The sequence below is a fragment of the Polyergus mexicanus genome, unplaced genomic scaffold (genome assembly GCF_030449975.1).
Source record: "Polyergus mexicanus isolate NDT 795.1 unplaced genomic scaffold, iyPolMexi1.0 SCAF_1, whole genome shotgun sequence".
In the NCBI taxonomy this organism is placed as follows: domain Eukaryota; kingdom Metazoa; phylum Arthropoda; class Insecta; order Hymenoptera; family Formicidae; genus Polyergus; species Polyergus mexicanus.
In genome coordinates this window covers 1,339,823-1,361,608 of record NW_027223321.1, presented here as the reverse complement: position 1 = coordinate 1,361,608, position 21,786 = coordinate 1,339,823, and the positions used below count along the sequence as shown (strand labels likewise).

At 36.2% G+C, this 21,786-nt stretch overlaps 1 protein-coding gene across 1 annotated transcript in view; it reads right to left on the bottom strand.

Moving 5' to 3' along the window:
- Positions 1 to 21,786, bottom strand: part of LOC138939565 (uncharacterized) — a 37,949-nt gene that overhangs the window by 15,906 nt on the left and 257 nt on the right. The window contains exons 2-13 of the mRNA XM_070307478.1: positions 20,567 to 20,708; positions 17,126 to 17,426; positions 16,279 to 16,459; positions 15,949 to 16,199; positions 15,731 to 15,875; positions 15,436 to 15,648; positions 15,177 to 15,359; positions 14,917 to 15,114; positions 14,606 to 14,742; positions 14,196 to 14,532; positions 13,754 to 14,026; positions 73 to 13,661 (exon numbers count right to left, since the gene is read on the bottom strand). Of these exons, the coding sequence (XP_070163579.1) occupies positions 73 to 13,661; positions 13,754 to 14,026; positions 14,196 to 14,532; positions 14,606 to 14,742; positions 14,917 to 15,114; positions 15,177 to 15,359; positions 15,436 to 15,648; positions 15,731 to 15,875; positions 15,949 to 16,199; positions 16,279 to 16,459; positions 17,126 to 17,426; positions 20,567 to 20,708 (15,950 nt within the window). The remainder of the gene's footprint in view (positions 1 to 72; positions 13,662 to 13,753; positions 14,027 to 14,195; positions 14,533 to 14,605; positions 14,743 to 14,916; positions 15,115 to 15,176; positions 15,360 to 15,435; positions 15,649 to 15,730; positions 15,876 to 15,948; positions 16,200 to 16,278; positions 16,460 to 17,125; positions 17,427 to 20,566; positions 20,709 to 21,786) is intronic.

The window sequence follows — 21,786 nt, the reverse complement described above, 5'->3', positions numbered from 1 at the left end:
TTCCGAGGAATTATTAAAAAAAATTCTACTTTGTTTGTGAAGCATTAAAAAATAATTTAATATCGGACGTACTTCACTTTGGCCGAAATCAGCGTAGCTAGACGGAATAAACTCGTAAATGTCGAAATTGATACGTGGGGTAGCCTCTGTTTTGGTGCGTCGGATAGGTCGAATGCGTCGCGTGCTAGGTACAATGGTAGCATCGCTATCTCCGGTCGAATAATCTTCGTACTTTAGTAAACTAGTCGATCTCGTGCGAATCATACGGTTTTCTCTTTTCTTGCGCCTTCTGTACGACGATCCTGCGTCAAAATAATATTTATCCATAAAAGAGCCGTGTAATTTATAATCCCAATAATCGTCGATTCTTCTTCTACTTAATGACGTCAAAGAATCTCTCCAGCTGTACGATCTGGAAGTGCTAGAAAGCGTCGAAATACCAGAATCAAGTCGTGAAGTATATTCTCGAGAACAGTCGAAAAACATTGCGGTCGATTTGTCGGGCTTGTATCTTGTTTCCAACATGTTTTTAAGGAAGCGATCGGATTCGTTTTCACGTCTTCTGGACCATTCGCTTTCTCTAATTTGCTCCTTTCTTCTTTCTTTATTCCTGTATATCTCTTCCTCTTGTCTTTTTCGTAATTTTTGTCCTTCTTCCCATAATAATCTAGCAGTCTCGTCTCCCCTGATTCTCTTTCCCTCGCTTCTTTTCTGGAGTCTCTCCTCGTTTGCTTTAAATATATAATCAGTTTCATCTCTTTTGGATTGCCCCATGGTTTTTTTATTTTCTAAGCGCTCCATTTCCATTCGATGGAGTCTTTTATTATCATCTCTTTTTTGACGATCATATTCCTCTTTACGTTCTAATCTGTATTCATCATTTCTGTTAACTCGCTCTTCTTTTCTCGTACGTAACCAATTTTCATCTTCCCGTGGCCTCCATTGTCTTTGTTCTTTATCTCTTTTTATTTTTTCTATTTGTTCAAATTGCGATTTTTTCTGTTCTTGTCGTTTTTGGAGTATTGCGTCATCTCTTTGTGTTTCCTGATATTTATCCACTTTTAAACATAAATCTTTATCCTCTATCGACTGTAATTTCTGAATTTCTTTGTTCAATTTTTCTTCTTGTTTTTGTTTTATACGTGTCTTTTCTTCTAGTTCTTGATCTTTTTTTGCGTCTTTATATTTTTGTTTGCTCTTATCTTCATCATTTTCTTTCTTTATGTATTCATTTTGTGTTTGCTGTATTACTTGGTCTATTTTAACAGTCTCCTCTTTATCTTTTTCTATTTGTTCATCTCTTTTCTTTTCTATTTTTTTATCTTCCTGCTTATCCTTCTTTTGTGTTATTTTTTTCTTATCCTCTTGCATATCTTTCTTTGTTTCTGCTTGTTGATTTTCTGCTACTTTTATTTTTTCAGTTTGAATTGTTCGTTTTTGTTCCTCATTCTCCTTCTTTGATATTTTAACTTTATCCTCTTGTTTTTGTTCTTTTTCTTTCTTTTTCTCTGTAGATTCTTCTATTTTGTTAGACTTTTCTTTTTTTGTTTCTAATTCTTCCACATCATCTTTTGCTTCTTTGCCTTTTTTCTCTTTTACTTTTTCTGTTATTTCTTTTTCCTTCTGCTCTTGCGTTTTTATTGCTTCTACTTGTTCCGGTTTTTTTCTTATTTCTTGTGCAGACTCATCTTTCTTACTAGATTCCTTCTTTTTCATTTCCACTTCCTTCGTTTTCTCTTCGTCTTTTGACTTTTCGTCTTCTTTCTTTTTTAATTGGTTTTCTTGTGCCAGTTTTTCTTTCTCCTTTTTTAGTTTCTCAGTTTTTTTGCTTTTCGCTTTTTCGTTTTCTTTTTCTTGCTCTTTCTTATCTTTTTTGAGAGTTTTATCCTCTTCTTGCTTTTTTATTTCTTCGACTTCCATGTTGCCGCGCGTATCTTTTTCTTTTTTTGCGATTTCAGTTTCGTCTATTTTTACATGTTCCTGCTCTTTTTGCTGTGTTCTATCTGTTTTTTCTTTTTCTTCTTTCTGTATTTTTTCAATTTCATCTTTTTTACTATATTCTGCTGCATCTTTTACTTTTTCATTTTCTTTTATATCTTTCAGTTCTTCTTCCTTTTCTATTATTTCAGCCTCTTTCTTTTCCTTCGCTTGTACTTTTTTGTTTTCTGCATCTTTGGCTTCTTCTGCTTTATTCGTTTCTGTTTTTTCCACTTTTGCACTTAGATCCTTTTCAGTTTTCTTACTTTTATCTGATTCTTTTTTTTCTTGTACAGTCTCTTGCTCTTTCTTTCGTTTCTTTGCAACTTTATTTTTGGCTTCTTCTGCTTTATTCGTTTCTGTTTTTTCCATTTCTGCGCTTAGATCCTTTTCAGTTTTCTTACTTTCATCCGATTCTTTTTTCTCTTGTACAGTCTGTTGCTCTTTCTTGTGTTCCTCTGCTACTTTATCTTTGGCTTCTTCTGCTCTATTCTTTTCTGTTTTTTCTATCTTTGTGCTTAGATCCTTTTCAGTTTTTTTATTTTTATCTGATTCTTTTCTTTCTTGTACAATTTCTTGCTCTTCCTTTCGTTCCTCTGCAACTTTATTTTTGGCTTCTTCTGCTTTATTCTTTTCTGTTTTTTCCACTTTTGCACTTAGATCCTTTTCAGTTTTCTTACTTTTATCTGATTCTTTTTTTTCTTGTACAGTCTCTTGCTCTTTCTTTCGTTTCTTTGCAACTTTATTTTTGGCTTCTTCTGCTTTATTCGTTTCTGTTTTTTCCATTTCTGCGCTTAGATCCTTTTCAGTTTTCTTACTTTCATCCGATTCTTTTTTCTCTTGTACAGTCTGTTGCTCTTTCTTGTGTTCCTCTGCTACTTTATCTTTGGCTTCTTCTGCTCTATTCTTTTCTGTTTTTTCTATCTTTGTGCTTAGATCCTTTTCAGTTTTTTTATTTTTATCTGATTCTTTTCTTTCTTGTACAATTTCTTGCTCTTCCTTTCGTTCCTCTGCAACTTTATTTTTGGCTTCTTCTGCTTTATTCTTTTCTGTTTTTTCCACTTTTGCACTTAGATCCTTTTCAGTTTTCTTACTATTATCAGATTCTTTTTTTTCTTGTACAATCTCTTGCTCTTTCTTTCGTTTCTCTGCTATTTTATTTTTGATTTCTTCTGCTTTATCCTTTTCTATTTTTTCTATCTTTGTGCTTAGATTCTTTTCACTTTTCTCACTTTTATCTGATTCTTTCCTTTCTTGTACAGTCTCTTGCTCTTTCTTTTGTTCTTCTGTCACTTTATTTATTTTCTCACGATTTTCTTTGTTCTGTTGTTCATTATTTTCGCTTTTTATTTCTCCAGTTTCTGTGATTTTTTTAGACTCTTCGATTTCATTTTTTATGCTTTCTGTCACATTCATTTTCTCTTGCTGCTTTTCGATTTGTTTTATTTCTCCAGCTTCTTCTTTCTTTAAACTTTCGATTTCTTGTGTTATTTTACCTTCTTTTTTATCTTTCTTAATCTTTTTATCATTTATACTTTTTTCATTTTGCTCTGCTTCTTCTCTTATTTGTTCAATTTCTTTGCTTTTCTCTTCTTTATTTATTTTTTCTGTTTCCTCTTTCTTTTGTTCCTCATTCTCACTGTTTATTTTATCAGTCTCTTTTACATATTCTTGTTGGTTTTCTATCTTTTTATATTCCTCTTCTTTTTCTTCCTTCTTTTCAACTATATCATTTTTTGGCTTTTCTAATTTCTCCTTAATTGATTTTTCTTCTTCTTTTTCTTGTTTCTGTTGTATTTTTAAACTCTTTTTTTCCTCTTTATCTACCGTATCATTAATTACTGTAGAGTCTGCATTGTCTGTCAGCTTAGTTTCTTCTATTTCTACTTTTATTGTTTTCTTTACTTCATCGACTTTTTCGATACTTGTTTCAATTTCAGATTTTTCTATTTCTTTTTTTGTAGATTTCTTTTGAGGTACTTTCTTCTGTTTTTCTATTGTCTGAATCATTTCTCCTACCAAAATCTCACCTATAATATTTATGACAGATTGCAATTTGCAGATCGGTTTCTCAAGAATTGTTAATCCTTCTAATATTGTTTGTTTATGCCATAAAGTTTTCGCTTCTTTCATTGACTCTTGTAATTCATGGAGGCATGGTATTAAATTTTTCGAGAGGATACCGAAATTTGTATGCTGTGGATCCGCCAACGGTTTATCGGCTGACTGCTGTTGTATTACACCTACTGATTTCTCAAGACTTTGCAAGGCATTGATTATCAATTCGTTACTCGGTTTCTCTTGTATTTGTGCGATACACTGTTTAATATTCTGTAAAGGTTTCGTCAATACTCCGAGTGCTTCGCATTCGATACAAATCTCAATGACAGACATCTGTTGTTCCTCTAATTTGTGTCCGATAGATTCAATAGACGTGTTAATATTCGAAATAGTATTCATTATTATTGTCGATAATTCTAAAAGCTTTTTATTTCGTTGTATAGATATAACTGTTTCGAGCGCATCTTGCAAGAATTCCAAGGGTCTTTTTAAATTCTTTAGATAAATGCTTGGGGATTCTTTTACTGTCACAATGGAATATTTTAGCTCGTTTAATGGTACATTAAGAGCGGCGGATATAGTAGTATCTATTTCTATGGTATCCGATGATTCGAACATTGGTTTTTCGACAATTTCTCTCTTAACGAATGAAATGCATTTCTCAAGATTGAAAAGAGAATTGATAATAGCGTCAATACTGGTTTCCTCGTCAACAGCATTTAAATTATGCTTGTTTGTCAATAACATTAAACTCTCTTGTACATTAGTAAGTGATTTTGCCATTGTTTTCAGAACTTCAGTTTCGGTATAGTCATCTTCCATACGCAATATAGCTGTCTTAATATGTTCCATTGGTTTCGATAATTCTTCCACAATAGACCAGTTTGGCGTTGATGTTCCTATTTGTTCTTCTATAATTACAGTTTCAGGTTCCATTATCGTGCATTGTCGAATATCGGCTATCGATCTTTCTATCTCGTGCAGAGGAACCGCTAAACATTCCGTGATCCAGTTGTTGCTCGTGTCTTCAGGCATTGATTCGACATCCGGTGATATAATTCGTGCTTCTAGAACCGATATAGCGCGCTGCAGGTCGAACAGAGGTTCAGCCAGTACATCTAATACAATGTCATTCTTTGGTCGATCCATTGATGTTTCAATCAACATTTGATCCTGTATTACAGCGATGGAATGGCGCAATTCCTCGAGTGGTTCCATCAATGGACGAAGGGTGAATTCATTCTTACCTTCGATTGCGAATGAATGTTCATTTGCACGTTCCATAGTTGTCTGTTCTTGAATAATTACCGCTGTGACTGCATCTTTCAACTCTAACAAAGGCTGTATCATCGTTTTCAATAGAGAGACATTTTCCCTTTCCGATAAAGAAGACGTCGTATCGCTCGGCGTGACTACTTTGCGCTCTTCGACGACTAGTGCAAGGCATTCTCGTAATTCGGTTAGAGGTTTTGCTAATATTCTCAACGCAGAGGTTTCATCTTCCGATATCGATATCGCGATCTCGACCGGAGATTCGATCGCGTCCTGATCGATCACAATCGGACGCGTGACTTTTGAAAAAGATTGTTCGTCGATTACATCTGCCCACGTATTCAAAGATGAAGCATCTTCGGAAAAGGTGTCTGCCACAGGTTCCATGATTATCTGCTGATGATTGCACATTGCTATACATTCCGATAGATTGTGGAGAGTTTCGGCAAACGTTTCCAATGCCGAGACATTTTGTTGCTGTGCCAGTTCGTTTAAAGGATCAGGCGCAACTGTGGCTATTTGCTGAATAGAGGCAACGGAGGCTCTTAGATCCACTAGAGGCTGCGCGATCGATTTCAGTAAAGCGTCAGTTTCTGTTTCCGAAATAATTTGGCTGCCTGCCTCTAATATCACGTGCTCTTGAACAGTGGCAATGCACTTTTGCACCTCCTCGATGATAGGCTGTAAGGCAAGTTTCTCTAAGCTCATGGAAGATGATTCGGTTTTTAGATCCTGCCCATCATGTTCGATCACATGCTCTTTGCGCACCGTTGCAATAAAAGATTTTTCAAGTTGTTGCAAGGGACCAACTAGACTGCTTAAGATGATAACTGGTTTTTTTGTCTCCGTAATATCCAAGATTTCAGATTCTTGCATTTTAGTTTCTTCAATGTTTAAAATTTGCTCTTGTAAAATTCGTAGAGGCTCGATAATACTTTCGAGGAGCTGCGTATCCGTTTTGACCGATTGTTTTAATTCTGCATTTGTCGCGAAGGCTTCGATGACTCTCGGCCGTTCGATGACGACGGAGCAACATTTTCTAAATTCTTCGATAGATTTTGCGAATGCTTGCAACGCTGACGCATTTTCAATCTCTACAATTTGTTGGCCAGCGTTTTCTATCGCGTTTAATTGTTGCAGAACCACTGTCGACGTTCTCAAATTACCGAGTGATTTTGCAAAATCTTTTAATATTGTCAAATCATCTGTATTCGTCTCCGCGAGTAAATCTTGAACGATCGTAGTTTGATCTTGAATCACCGCAAGAGATTTACTCAAATTGTCTAATATCGGTTTGATTGGCAATCGTTGCAAAGATTGGACGATTTCTTGATGAGATGCAATTAAGAAAGATTGCTGCAATTCTTGCAACGGTTGCACCATACATTCTAAAGTAACAAGTTTTATTGACTCTTTTGTTTCTAATGTTTGAGACACTTGATCTTCGAGTTTCAATATTGCACTTTGTAGCCCTTCGATTGGAATAGTTATCGCTTTTAACAGAGAAGTTTCTCGCATTTCTTGTTGTATTATATTTTGCTTAGCTATAGCTAGTTGATTCGCTGTTTCTCCCACCGATTTCGCAAACGTTAGTAAAGTCGATAATTTTTCAGTTTCAGCAACTTCATCGAAACGATCGACGATTTCTTCAATGATTGTTAATGGTGTTTTCAGATTTTCGAAAACTTCGTTTAAAGTTTTTACTGTAAAACTATCTTTGTTAGAGACTGTTTGCTGCTGGACTACAACGATTGAATTTCTCAGGTCTTCTAGCACGGGCTTTAATTCTGCACTTGCCAATGAAAATTGATTTCCTCTAAGATCTTCCGTAACTTTCTTCTGCGCCACTATAATCTGTTGTATATCTGTGATTAATAATTGTTCTAATTTTTCCAAAGGATTCATCACCGTATTTAATTGAACAATCTCTCTTTTCTGTTCTGGCATTTCTAGCAACTCAGTTTTATGACTCTTCAATTCTTCGATTTGAAAGAGTGTTTCACGTAGGATATGAATCGGATCAACAATTTTATGTAACATTTCTGGATCGAGCTCTTGATCTTTTTGCTTAATAATTTGCAATGGTGGTACAGATTCTGCTTCTATTTTTATCTCATTAGTAATGGACATAAATTTTTCTCCAAATTGCTCCACCAATTTCGCAAGAGTTTGTAAAATTGTGATCTGTTCAACACTCGATAACTCCGCTTTTTGCTGAATCAATTGACAAGTTATTGGATCGGATTGAATGCATGCGATTGACATTTTTAAATCTTCTAATGGTTTTTCGATGGCTTGCATTAAACGCATTTTAGACATTTTGCTTGAACTGGCTTCGGCTACAGTATTAAGTTGTACTTGCTCTTGGATTGTAGCGATTGATTTTTGTAGTTTTTGCAAAACGCATGTGATAGATAACTTTTCTAATGGCACTGTGTCCTGCTTTATTTCCTCAGTAACTTCGGACGGTAATGCAATTTCTAGAGTTAATAACGGTTCTATCAGAGTCGAAAATGCAATCGTTTTCTTGTCGGATGATTCTAAAATTCCTATTTCTCCGATTTCATCGAATGATTTACGCAATACTTGAAGAGGAGAAATGATTGCTTGCAAAGTTTCAGCTTTTATTTGTTTTTCCTGCATTTCATGTTTTTCAGATACTTGAGTTAATTCTATGTTTTGCCGACTAATCACTCCTAAATTTTGCTCTTTGACTTCTTCCAATGATTCTGTTACAGACTTTATCACTTCTTTCTTCTCAGTAAGTATTTCTCCGATTTGACTAAATGCTGATGCGAATGTCAATTCTTGTTGCGGTATCTCTACTGTAGATATCTCTTGTGCCATTGAATCATCTGCCTCTTCAACGAGTGTTTCATTTAATTGTGTTTCTACTTCCATTAATTGTAAATTGTCGATGCTTTTTGATTCGATCGAATCGGCGGAAGGCGAACTAGATTCGTAAAGCGAAGTTTTGTCGCATTTTACTTGATCTTGAGAATCCATAATAGCTTCTATCAGTTCTTCGAGAGGTCGCGCAGTCGTTTCTTCGATATCATTTGCTTCCTCTTTTATTTTCGACTTTTCTGTTTCTTTCTCGTCAGCAATTCTAACAGATTTTAATATCTGGATCTCATTTATAAATTTAACGGTGTCTTTAATGCACGGCATTAATTCTTTTGCAATTATCGATAACGATTCTCTGTTTTGGTCGACGTATTTGTCTCCATCAAATGTCTGACATATAGATGCCAATATATTTTCAAGAGCATCTAAGGGCTCGGCGATAGATTGTAAAGACGTCATAATGTTTTCCTTTAATTCTGGTCTCACTCCTGCGTCAGTCAAAGAAATAACCGTACCGATAGCTCGCTCAAGATCAGCCAGAATATCTTCCATACGAGAAAATTTATTATCTACTAGTATAATGGACGAGGAAGACAATGCTGTCTTAATAGAGATATTTGTAGCTTGTAAATCGTAAAGAATTTGTACCAATGCTGTTAGCTCTTGTAGTTTTCGCTTGTTCTCCTCGGATTTTGAAGTCAGCGATTCTTGTGTAGCGGATTTCACTAAATTGATCAGTTCTCTCAATGGCTGTGCCAGACTATTTATCGCAGAGTTGAACCTTGACATCTGATTTATCAAGTCTTCTCGTTTCTCAGTTTCTTCCCGATTCTCCTCATATCTTTTTCTATCCGTTAGATTATCTTCCGTTTGTTTAATATGAATCATACCTTCTAGATTTTCTATAACCGGTGTTTGTGTTATTTTAGGTGCATCTTCAATCTTCGCTTGAGCAACCTCTTGAACTGCCGGTATTTCTGTGATCATTATTACACTCTCAATTTCCTCTTGCGATATTTCTATAATTTCATCAGTGATACTTTCTACTTTTGTGATGACCTTGCTCTCTTTCTGTTTGATTATCTTCTCTATTGTCATTATGGAATCCTTCACATGATTTAAGACATCTGTAACGGCAGAAAAGGTTTCTACTATAGGCGCTCCTATAGAAGCGCCTCCTTGTATAAGTTCCGCTTTATGCGCCGACAAAGAAGAATTTAGTTCTGAGATCGAATCGGCTAGTTCTTGAAACTGAATTATTAAATTATGTGAAATCGCCGACGGTACCTTTTGCATATTTTCTTTAAGAATATTTAACGCCGATAGAAGTTGATTAGTCGGATAAAGAAAGCCTTCCACAATTGCCTCTTCGTCAATTGATTCACTATCAATCTGAATAAATTGCATTTGCGTGAAGGAGATTTGTTTCTGCAATGCCTCCAAGCATTTGGATAATATTCCATATGTATCCCTGTCAGCGTGTTCTTCCACAGCTATTATAGCTTTTGCTAAGCGACTCAACGTTTCAGTAAGTCGATGCTGAAGAGGAATCTTGACGCTACTAATTCGGCGCGAATAATCAGTCTTGCCGATTTGCTTCTGTACTTGCAGAATCGCGAAATTAAGCGACATCAAAGATTCATCGAATAGAGAGGTTTCTTCCATATTAGCAATTGCTTCGACAGTATGACAAACTTTTTTCCGCAAATCATCTACCGCTCGCAGGATAACGCTTCTCCTTTCGTCTAATAAACTGGCTTGGGGAACCGAACTTCGTCGAATGCTCTGTATCATTGAAAGGCAGGTATGAAATTCTATCAAAGGCTCGAGAAGATTTCGTAATTCGTTAATTATTGGCTCTCGTCGATCTAGCGTATCTACTTCTTGGATAGCGATCTTGATATCTTTTAAAAGTGCGGCAATTGGCTTTCCCAAAATGTCTGCGACGTCCGTCTCAAGGGTTTCTTCCGCAGCTTTTTCCAGATCGTTCATACGTTCCACAATGCTATCTAGAGGCTTCGAGATATCTCGGAGACATTCCAAAATTTTTTGTTTCGATAATATTTCTTGAATTCGAGTGGGAATTTTTGCTTTAATGTCTTTTAAAACGCATAGAAGGAATTCAAATTCTTTCTCCGTGTCTTCATTTTTATCGACAAAATCAATTGTTTGTTTTATCACGTTATTTTCTATTACATTCAACAGTGGCGTTAATCGATTCAATATCATAAGTTCCGAGACGTCATGTTTGCATGATCTGGAAAGCAGTTCTTGTATATTTGTCAGCGGTTGTATTAAATTAGGTAACACTAGAATTGTCTGATTAACTTTTTCTTCAGACGATCCAATTTCTTTATAGTAAACGGTGGTTATCATGCGTATTGTAGAGATGGTCCTTCTCAATTCTTCGAGAAAATTGGCTAATTTTGATTGGGGAATCGTAGCGATTTGCGTTGTCGATTCCTCAAAATCTTCTAAAATACCAGTAATCTCTAATTGAAGCTTCTCCAAGATTTCCGACAAGACTGTAATTAATTTGCCCGCATTTTCCTCTCTTTTTTGCTTGTCAGCCTTTACAGTATGTAGAGCGACATTGTCAACTATTTTGACAGTATCTTCTATTACAAGTTGCTCAGTAAGTAATGCAGTGGATCCGGTTTCAAATGGTGTAGACGCGATTTCTGTAAGAGTGCCTGGTATCGTTTCTCGAGAAGAGACTGTAATAGCTTCTTCTTCCTCTTCCACATTGAATGTTTTGACAGATTGTCCAAGTTCTTTCTGGTGGAGAGCATCTTCGATCGAAAGCGGTATATGATTTTCGATTTGTTCGACGATATCTACTATTGATTTTAGACGCTCTTCTTCCGCATGTTCATGAAGAATATCCGTGATAATTTGCAAAAGATGTTTCATAGGCTGACCTAAGTTCTCTAAAGTCAAGAGATCTTCCGGCCTGTGATATATAGAAATAACATTTTTAAGTTTTATTAATGGTTCTCGAAGATCAACCAAGGCTTCTATCAAACTTTCATCATTTGGTGGTTCAGAATATGACGTTTGAATGGCGATTTGAGTGACATCTCTCTTCAATTCCTCGATCGTTAAGCTCAGAGTAGATTCTATTTCCTCCTTTATACTGTCTTCGGATATGGATAACCATTGTTTAATAGGTTCTAAAGAACGGCTGATTTGACGAGCGAGAATGCATTTTGAATCGCTTTCCTTTTCCGTATTTTCTCTTTGAGCATTTTCCTCTTGAGATTTTTTCTTTGATATTTCTTTTGCTACAAGAATTACATCTTTCTCTATTTCTTCCAATAATTCTAGCATAGGCACTATTAATTCGACCGAAGAACCGCTTTCTATTATTCTGTGAATTATCTCTTTCAATTTATTGATGGGATTTATCAAATTAATTAAAATTTGCTCCTCTTCTGGTTCATGTTTTTCCGTTAATAAATTTTTTTGCAGATTTAATAACGAATCAGTTAATTCATTAATCTCTTGAATTATATTATTATCGTTTGGATTGTGTAAATTGGCTATTGTGATCGCCGAAGAACCAATTGTCTGACGTAATGCTTCAATACATGTAATTAAATGATATGAGCTTGCAGACTTTTCTTGCTTTTCTAAAACCGACGATAAAGCGAAATGCACGCTGCTTAAACTTTGATCAATGTTTAGGTTTTTCAGCATGTGTTTTTGTACAGCTTCCATCTCTAACAATTGTTCCATCAATTTTGATATTTGTTTATCAGTATCTTCCAATATCTGAAGAATTATTTTTACTCGCGCAATTGTTTCAGGATTTTTGGAATTTTTTAGTATTGTTACAATGACATTTTTCAATTTTTCAATGGCAAAGATAATTTTTTTCAGTAATGTAATTTCCCGAAAAATATGTTCCTCTGACGCTAAAACTACTTGAAGATCTAACAAGGGTTCTCTAAATTCCATTAAACTGTTTAATGTCTCATTTTCTTTCAACGTCATTGCAGTATGTGCTGTGTGGGATACGCACTCTCTTAACTCTACTAAACACGCCGCGAGTCTCGATCCTGTTAAAGCCTGCTGCGAAGCAGCAGTTCCGTTCATAGCAAGTTTTGAACATTCCATGTAATCTAAAATCGCATTAAACGCTGACTGGATATCGATTAATAGATCTAAAATTTCCTCGGGTATTTTTCGAGTTTCATCAGCAATTGATTTTATTGAGGACAATCCTTCCGTTTCGATAGGAATGTTACAAATGTGCTTGTTGATTTTTCTTAAAATCGTCAGCGTAGGCTGTAAAGATGACAATCTGAGATTTTCGATGATGTATGACAACTGAAGAATCGATGGTTCGAGAAAATTGCGTATAATTTCTATGTCCTCCGCTGATGTAATTTTATCAATAGCCTTCAGTAATGCATGCAGAGGTTCTTCGAGATTGATTAAGATTTCGATTTCCATATCTTTCTCTTTTGAAATTTCCAATGTTCGATATACATCCTTGACTCGCTCGCGAATATTGGAAAATTGCGGTACTAAAGTATCGGGAACTTTTTCGTACGCGTCCAAAGCTTTGCGCAGGACCATTCTTGATTCTAAAAGAATATCCTTTTTCAGTTTTTGAGTCTCTTCCAAAGTATGTACGTTAATAGCTTCCGTCACGCTTGTTAAATTATCTAACAGTCTTTCTTCAGAAAATGATTTCCTTATTGCCTCTTTTATATCGATTCCATTTCCGATATCCGTTCCTGTTCCGTCAACCGCGTCTATAGATTGATACGGTTCTATTTTCACGTCGGCTCTATCTTCTGATTTATTTCTTCTACCTTCGTAATCACTATGGCCGGAATACTCCACGGAATTACTCTTGTCTTTTTTCTTTTTCTTACGCTGTTTCTTTTTCGGAACACCAGTCATGGAATCGAAGGAGGAATCACCACCGATTCCATCGTCCAAACTGGAGCCGGTTGATCTTTCAGCGCTCAAACTACGTTTTCTAGCATCTGTTATATCATGTTCCGCTGAAATATGTTTTTGAATGAGACTTTCTGTGATGGAGAGATGCGCAGAAGATAAAGCGTCCGCGAAAGTGTCGCTATCGTCTTGCTTGAAGGATGAGAGTGGAGACAACGGCGGCTCGTCCTTTTGAGCGCTATGGAAGCTCTCGGATTCGATTCGTTGGCTCCTCTCGCTTTTCGATGATGATATACTCGTTGATTTTTTCCGAGGTGGCTTACTAGGAACTTTCTCATCCTCATCTCCGTTGTATCGAGCTGATCTCTTTAAAGAACCTCGGGAATCGCGTTCAGGCGATGAGAGGACGTGTGTCACATCATCCATGATAGAAACATCCTCAAAATCGGCTTCTGTCCGTAAATCATCGCCTTCTTCGGCGCTAACGAAGTAATCAGGCGACACGTCGATTACTACGGCCTCCATCAGCAAATTACCGGACGTAGATGTTTCTTTGACAAATCTCATTGGCGGTAGTTCGATCACATTGTGTTCTACGCAAGAACGGATTATTTTTTAGCATATAATTATAACAATATTATTCCATTATTATGTATAATCATATAAAAGTTAAATAAATTCTTACCTGTTACATGTTCAGACAACTGATCGGCATACATTTCAACAATCTGTAGCGCCTCTTCCTCGGTGAGATCGGGTGTTTCGTATAGACTGACTGACACTTCTTTGCCGTCAAAACTAAAGGACACTTCGCCACGGTCATCCAAAGTGACAGAATGATCTGTCTGTGGTGTATCATACAACTGAGAAGTTCGTTCCTCATGTATTGTTGACAACGATAGATTCCTGGCTAGTTCGTGACCATTTGGCGACTGAATCTCCTTGATTTGTTTTTTATCTGCGAGATTGCAGATCAAATTTTGTTTTTGCTTAAAATATTCACAGCTTTACAGCACAACGCGTAAAAATTACACGGTTGTAAAAAACATTATTTTAAAAACAAATTTTTTTTCTTCGAAATCATATCAGAACCGTATAGTCAAAAATTATGACATGCAAAAATTTACCTTCAAATCCTAATAAAGATGCGGAACTACTGACTGTTCCCATGCAATTGATAGCTTCGCAAGTATAAGTTCCTAAGCAGCAGGTGCCGTCTTGCCCGGAGATAATTCGGTGTATGTCGCCGGGTTTGAGTTCGACGTTGTCTTTGTACCATTTTAAAACCGGCTGCGGGACGCCGATAACTTTGCATTCTAAATTTACCGCGCCTTCTTCTGACAGGATCGCGCGCAGACTCTCGAGAAATTTCGGTTTTTTATAATGTTTGGGAATGATTAGTTTCAAAAAACAGGAGGTGATACTATGACCAAAATCGTTTGCCGCTACGCACTTCCACTCGGCCTAGAAGAAAAATCACTCGTAAACGTTTCTTACATTACGGCAAACGATAATAATGTACTTCACCAATACATACTTGATCGATAAATTCGAGTTTTCGTACTTCGAGATGGCATGTGCCAAGATTCTCCTTCGCCGCGTGATATTTGTCGGATTCCTCCACTAATGCATCGTCTCTATACCAAGAAAGACTCGGTTCCGGTGCAATACTTACTATAAAAAAAAAAAAAAAAAAAAAAAAAAGGCACCATCAATACGATTTAAGTCTGCGCGTGATAGGAAAGCAATTGTCATCTAATTTATTTATTTAAATTATTTAATAAATTTATTGTCTTTTATCTTCTTCGTATAATTGATTTATTTAAAAAAATAGGCAAATATAAGTACCTTGTACTGTAAAGCGAAAATCATCGTTTATCTTCGCCTCGCAACTTCTGAGACCTTTTATAAACTTTGGCGGCTGATTAATGCTTAAAAGCTGAAAACGTTCTTCCTCGTTTAATTGATTCTGGATGTCTTCGATGGTTAATTCAGCTGTACTCTTAGCCTCGCCCATGCAATTTCTCGCGATACAGCAATACGAGCCTGAATATTATCGGGAGAATGTGTAAATATATATGAAAGACAGGAAGGGGAATATGACCTACCTAATGAATTAGTCCCGGTTAATTGATAGACGTCTCCTGGCTTAAGTTCCTGACCGTCTTTAAACCATCTTAGCAACGGCGTCGGAAAACCTACAACTTTGCATTCGAACGAGACAAGACCTTCTTCCGTCAAGACTGCTTTCAGATTCTCCATGAAACGCGGTTTTCTATAGTTTCTTGGAACTTGTAAAAAATGAAACAGACGTTGATACGACGATTATTCTTATTTCAATTAACTGTTTATTTTTACAATACGTACTAGACATTGCTACGTAGCAGCTCGTGAATTGCTTCATATTTTCCTCGCTGGTAGCGACGCACTTCCATTCACCCTCGTCCATGGCCTCTACTTGTTTCACCTCGATTGAATATCCACCAATGCCGTCTTCTATTATGTGATATCTTTCGTCGGGTTCGACACGACCTCCTTTGTTGTACCAGGCGATCGCCTTCGGCCAGGGCGGTACTTGAACTGTGTTAATGAATATGTTTTATATACAGATAAAATGAATAATTAATAAAAAATTAAAAAAATTATATTAATTACAATCTACCTCGGCAGGACAGCACGAGAGTGTCTCCGATTCGGCAACATTCATCTTGGAGCATCTGTTTAAATACCGGAAGTGGCCCGGACGGTGCCAAGGCATCCGCTGGTTTCAGCGAACCTTCTCGGCTTCCTCTTCCGGCTACATGAACCTGAAATGGAACAACATATTTAAATAACGTTACAATTAAATTATTTAAATGAATTAACGGCGAGCGCATTTACCTTTGAAGAAGAATAGGTTGTTCCCATGCAATTATTTGCCTCGCAGGTATAAACGCCAAGGGAAGTCGGATCATCGGGATTGGCGGTCAAAGCGAAAACGTCGCCGGCTTTAATTTCCTTGCTGTCTTTAAACCACCTCAATACTGGCGTGGGCACACCAATTACTTTGCATTCCAATGACACCGTACCTGTCTCAGTGAGCAACGCGCAAAGTTCTTCGACAAATTCCGGCCTTTTGTAAGCCTTGGGAACTAAAGTTCAATCGAATCTGCGATTAATCAAAACGTATCGAGTGTTAAGATATCAATTGAACACCGAGTGCAAGATTACCGATAACAGTTAGAGTGGATGTGCACGAGGATCTCCCGCTACGATTCTCCGCCATGCAGGTCCAGCATCCTTGATCCTCGACCGTAACGGGAGCAACGTCGACGCAATGAAAATTCCCTTCGTGAACGAGGGAGAATCTGGGTCCCTCATAAATAGATGAGTCATCTTTATACCAAGATATCTGAAATTAATTAATTTAATTTAATTGTTGTAAGAATGTTGTTTGATTAATCTCTTGATATTAATCTATTTTAATACGCTTACGTTAACTGTTTGCTGTAACAAAACGCTATAACGCTGTTAAGCTATTTCGCGTATGGCGGAAGAGACATGCGAAGGAATATCGGAATATATAGTCCCTGGCACATAGTATGCGAGCATGCGTAATAATAGTATTAATACGACGCACAAGAAAACGCGTAACCAGTTTCCTTTACTCTTCACCGTCTTTCGCCGTAAGTTCAGGTCATGGACCTCCCAGTGCCCCGTCTTAGTTAGCCTTTCCCGTTTCGTCCGGTACTGGGATAGAAGAAGGAAGAGAAATGCCTGACAATAAGTCACCGCTGGGACCATCAGTTCCATCTTCCGGGTTGATCGCGATAGTTGGCACAATATATTATCTGCCTATCTTAGGTCAGGACGTCTCTTACGTCATGTTACGAATATGGCTATGGTGCCAAATGGTAAATGATTTTTTTGGCTCATTAAAATGTACACACAAACTCTTTGTCTAATCAAACTAATATTCACCAAGAAAAATGTAATCGCAGTGTAATATATGCGCGATTAATTTATCCTTTTTTTAGTATTTATCGCTGTGTATTTATCGTTATATATGAAATCGTACCTTCGGAGTGGTTGAACTTCGAATCTCTATCAGAAATCTGGTTCGAGTGCCGACTTTAACCGCAAGATCGCTCAATCTTCTCAAGAAGATTGGGGGATCACCCTCTTCGTAACTTGCTTCGCTGACGCTTAAGTGAATTTTCTTTACAGCTCCTTTATCGTTTTCTTGTCCGAGTCTTGTTGCTACGAGAGAATAGTAACCCGTATCGTTTTTACGCGATTGCTTCAAGGCCAATTGCACGACATTGCCTCGCATCGACAATCGATATCGATCCGATGAAATTGGCAATCCGTCCCGTATTCTGTAAATTTGGTAAATCAAACAATATTTAGTTCAAACAAAAATAAGGAAAACTGAGAACCTGGTGCAATTCTTTGTCAGTAGTAGAGTGATAATTTTATAATTCATTAAATGTCAATAGATCGGCCCGGAAAAGTAAATTGTTGCAAAATTATTTTAATGTAATAAATTTATTATTCATCAATTCAATTTATGAAGTACATTCATTACGCTGCCTTTCGGGACATATGATTAATGTCCAACTAAAGAGATCGTTGCTTTTGCTGAATCTATCATTTTTTTATTAATATTTTCGATCCGCACGATTCGGATTGTGAAATTAATTGAAATTAATTAAGATCAAATCTTACTATTTGCGCTTAATTTTATTTAACTAGATTAAGTAAAATTATTTACTTTTTTATGTATATATTAAGATATATATATATATGTAATAACTTTTTAATTAATCTCTCGCGTAATATGTACTATATATATATCAAAATTAAATGCAGCAAATTAAATGTTAGAATGAATGAAACAAAGGAAAGATTATTATAGTTTTACTATGTGTCGCTGCGATGACAATCTGTTATTTTGTTGTGTTCTTTATATGCGTTCTTACGTCTACGTAAAAATGTGCTACATCAGCCAGGCATATTTCTAGCATACAGAATGATCTAGAGTCTTGGCATTGCTCTACTGCCCTATTTTTGTCATCTTTTTCGTCGTGTGACGGGGGCTCGTTTAAAACTAAAAGAAAAAATCTAATAAGCACGATCCATTAATTCTTCTATCGTATATTTTTTTCTCTTCATGAAATTATCATTCGTGCTGTAGGGAAAACACAGAACATATCCTAGAAATATCGCGTATGAATCAAGCATGCAACTTTATGCAACTCAGTGTATCCGACGTAAGACCGGCGAGAATCCATTGACGCGATGCGACGTCACGCCGCAATATAATACATTTTTTTAAAATTTATTTTACGTGTCTTTTAAGCACATAATATTAAACACGCATTTAATCGCATTTACATGCATTTAACAGATAGTCGATATATGTAAAGTGTTCAAGAACACGAGCGAGTATTATTTAGCATCAGCGTCGTAAAGATATAATTGTTTATAATCTAATATTAGATGAGGAGTTCTTTTTTTATCGTCCTACCGGTATTCCGATCCATCGGAGGAGGATCCAGTAATGGCGCAATTCTTTTTACCATTAGCGCATTTGCAACAATCACTTCCCATGATGAATCGACAAGGAGGGCTACACCTTCTTGTCAGAACATATCGGCGATGATGTAATTGCCATAAATTGCCCACATTCTTTTACAAACAAACATTTCGGCTCGGTCTATCTTTAAACATTTTTTTAATACCGTTTAATACCCTTCTCACATTTAAAAATGTTTCAGGAATATCAACAATCACGTGGAGAGACAGCACGTTTCTGCCATATGCTTCAGTTCTTTCGAGATATTCATCTCTGCCGCGCATAATCTCCGATCATGACACACTACAACGACCGCGTGAGCGATAAAATTAGCGAGGTACACACACACACACACACATTGATCGTACAATTTTGACAGCGCGATGGCGCTATGCAAACTCGTTTAATTAAGCTCGATGCATTGGTATATGTCTCATATTTATCGAGATTATATTAAAATGCGTCGGGGTTTACCTTTAAATCTTACATAATTAAGTTATGATAATATAATGACAACTCGCCTCTTCGTTTTTGTTTTTCTTTCGTTCTTTCATGTCATTATCTTCACATCGACTTTTATGTTTTTCAGACTTTTACGATTTCTCATCATCAAAAACAGAATCTGCGGTAAAGAAGCGATATCTCGCTTATATTTTTCATTGATGATTTAGCGTAATTATTTATTTTTTTGAAAGAAAAATGCACAACCGACATGATTGAGCTCAAAATTTGAATTTCGACAATCCAGCCTGGATAAAGCACACAAGCACTTCTTCTATATCGATAGATAGAAGACGCGTACCAATGCATTAAATAATCGAATGGTTTAACACCCTTTCTTAGGGGTTCGTCGGTCGTCGCGACGCTCTTTCAGCATCAGACTGATAGCGAGACGCCAACGTCAGACTGTCCCCTCCCAATTTTCCACCTCCATCAACGATTTTGTGTATATAGTTTGAAGGAACCGCGTAAGCAACGGACTGTCTCATATAGAAACTAGCGAGAGCCAACCGTGGAATATAGTTGGACCGGGCAAAGGCATCGGCGTCTCTTTCGTCTTTTAGCGAAAATTTCGAGCGCGGTCGGAATTAGCTTACATAGAGTTCTTGCGCGAGGAAAGACTAAGAAATTCAAGATTTTCGTAATTTATTCATATTATTATGGTGACGTTGATGGCAAATCATCTATCGCGACGATTAAAATATCTCGAAGAAAGAAATTTGACGATTGTATACCTACATTATACAGATACATGATCTTTTATGTCATGCGCAAAGTGCAATATAATTCGATTAATATAATATAGATAATATTTCGAGATGCATTTATTTCCACAATTTGTTAATTTATCGATCGTGGAGTTTATGAGACTTTTTTTTTAAATTAATGATAGTTATGCATTATTAATATTTACCTAATATAGTTGATCTTATTCAGGATACATAAGTAGATGAAATTATATTCGCGAAATAGGTTTCTATATGACTCAGACTGGAGCGTACTGCGTCTTTTAAATCAAGCATTATTTATGATTGGTCTGATGACTGATATTTCAAGTAAACTATTATATTATGTTACAATCATATCTCGTTCGTCTTTACTGCCAAATAGTTATTGACGAAACTAAATGTCAAATGTACAAACGTGTTGTTCACGTTCTCCGCATTGCTGGAATGACGATCCATGCACGAATATTGAGGGAAATTATACGCGGCAAGTGTAATTCAGTTCTCCGAAATTAAGTGCGCGACAGCTTAAAATAACTCGCGTTTAATCCTTGGGCACGTCCCAAGGTCCTATATAAAATTAAGGCCAGTGTATGAGAATGAACGATAAGACGAAAATTGATTATTGTTAAAATGTCGCAATACGAGAGCAACAAGTATATATGCGAAGCTGTTTACGCTTCATTCGATAGAGTAACATTTGTGTTACACTTACAAGTCGAATTGTAAATCATCATAACTTTCGAATGAAACCAATTTCAGTTCGATGATGATGTCCTCGCCTATGCGTCCTTGAGATGACACGATCTGATCTTCTTCGATCCATTCTGGCGGTCCTTTATTCCTCGATGTAAGATCTGTATAAGCATTTTATATATTGCTTGTTGCAAGTTAATTATACTCTTATATTTCTATGATATTAAAAAAAAATTAATTATTAACTTTAATATCAAAGATTTTGCTCATATTAAAGAAAAAGAAATATTTTATCAATACCCGATAATGAGAGGAAATTGTTGAAAATCTATCTGCTATTTCGAGATTCACGTGCTTTGCAAAATGGCTACAGGAATGGCGGTATAGTAGAGGTACATATGCAAAATAGTAGCATAAATATAGATGACTATATTTCGGTAAAGTGTGGTAAAGCGGAACTACTTAAGAAAATAAAACGTAGCCAATTTATAAATCTTTACGATCGTATCTATCTTCCGAAAGAAGTCGCTGCTACTTCCAAATTTTACGATGCAAAGTGCACCTACGCATGTCCAGATTGCACCATTAACATAAATAAATATTTTCACGTTTGCTTAACAAAAATTCTTTGGCAAACAACACCATTGATATTTATATTGAATCAAAACACTATGATTCGGCAAATACATCAATTATAAACTCGTTAAATATATTTTAAACCGTGTACCCGCGTTTTACATCAGTCGTAAAATACCGTGAGATATATTGTAAGCTAAATATAAGAGAAATTGACCAGCTATTAGAGATAAAATTTGGGAGAAAAGTAAGAATTATAAGAATTTATATGTACAGATAGAAAAAAATCTTCGTTATTTTTAATAAGTTTTGTACATTATTCTGAAGCTTTTCTACAATATAGTTTTACCTGTTAATGAATTTCTCCAGACCAAGTCGTTGATTATCGTTTGTATTCTAGCTTGAACTTATACATTAATAGTGACAAAGATTTCGACGAAGTTGTACATTTCTATCGCAATATTTATTTATATATTGCGTAATTGCAATTGTAACAAGCTATCTTTTTTCACTGGCAGGCACGACCGAGTATATAAAAATAAGACGCATGCACGAAACATAAAAATTTTGCACTTTTCTCCCAAGTTTCTCCGTCAAGTGTATCGTCTTCGATGAACCGGCGGTTCATCACGGTTCGCCGATGCCGGCTTATACCGGCGAATG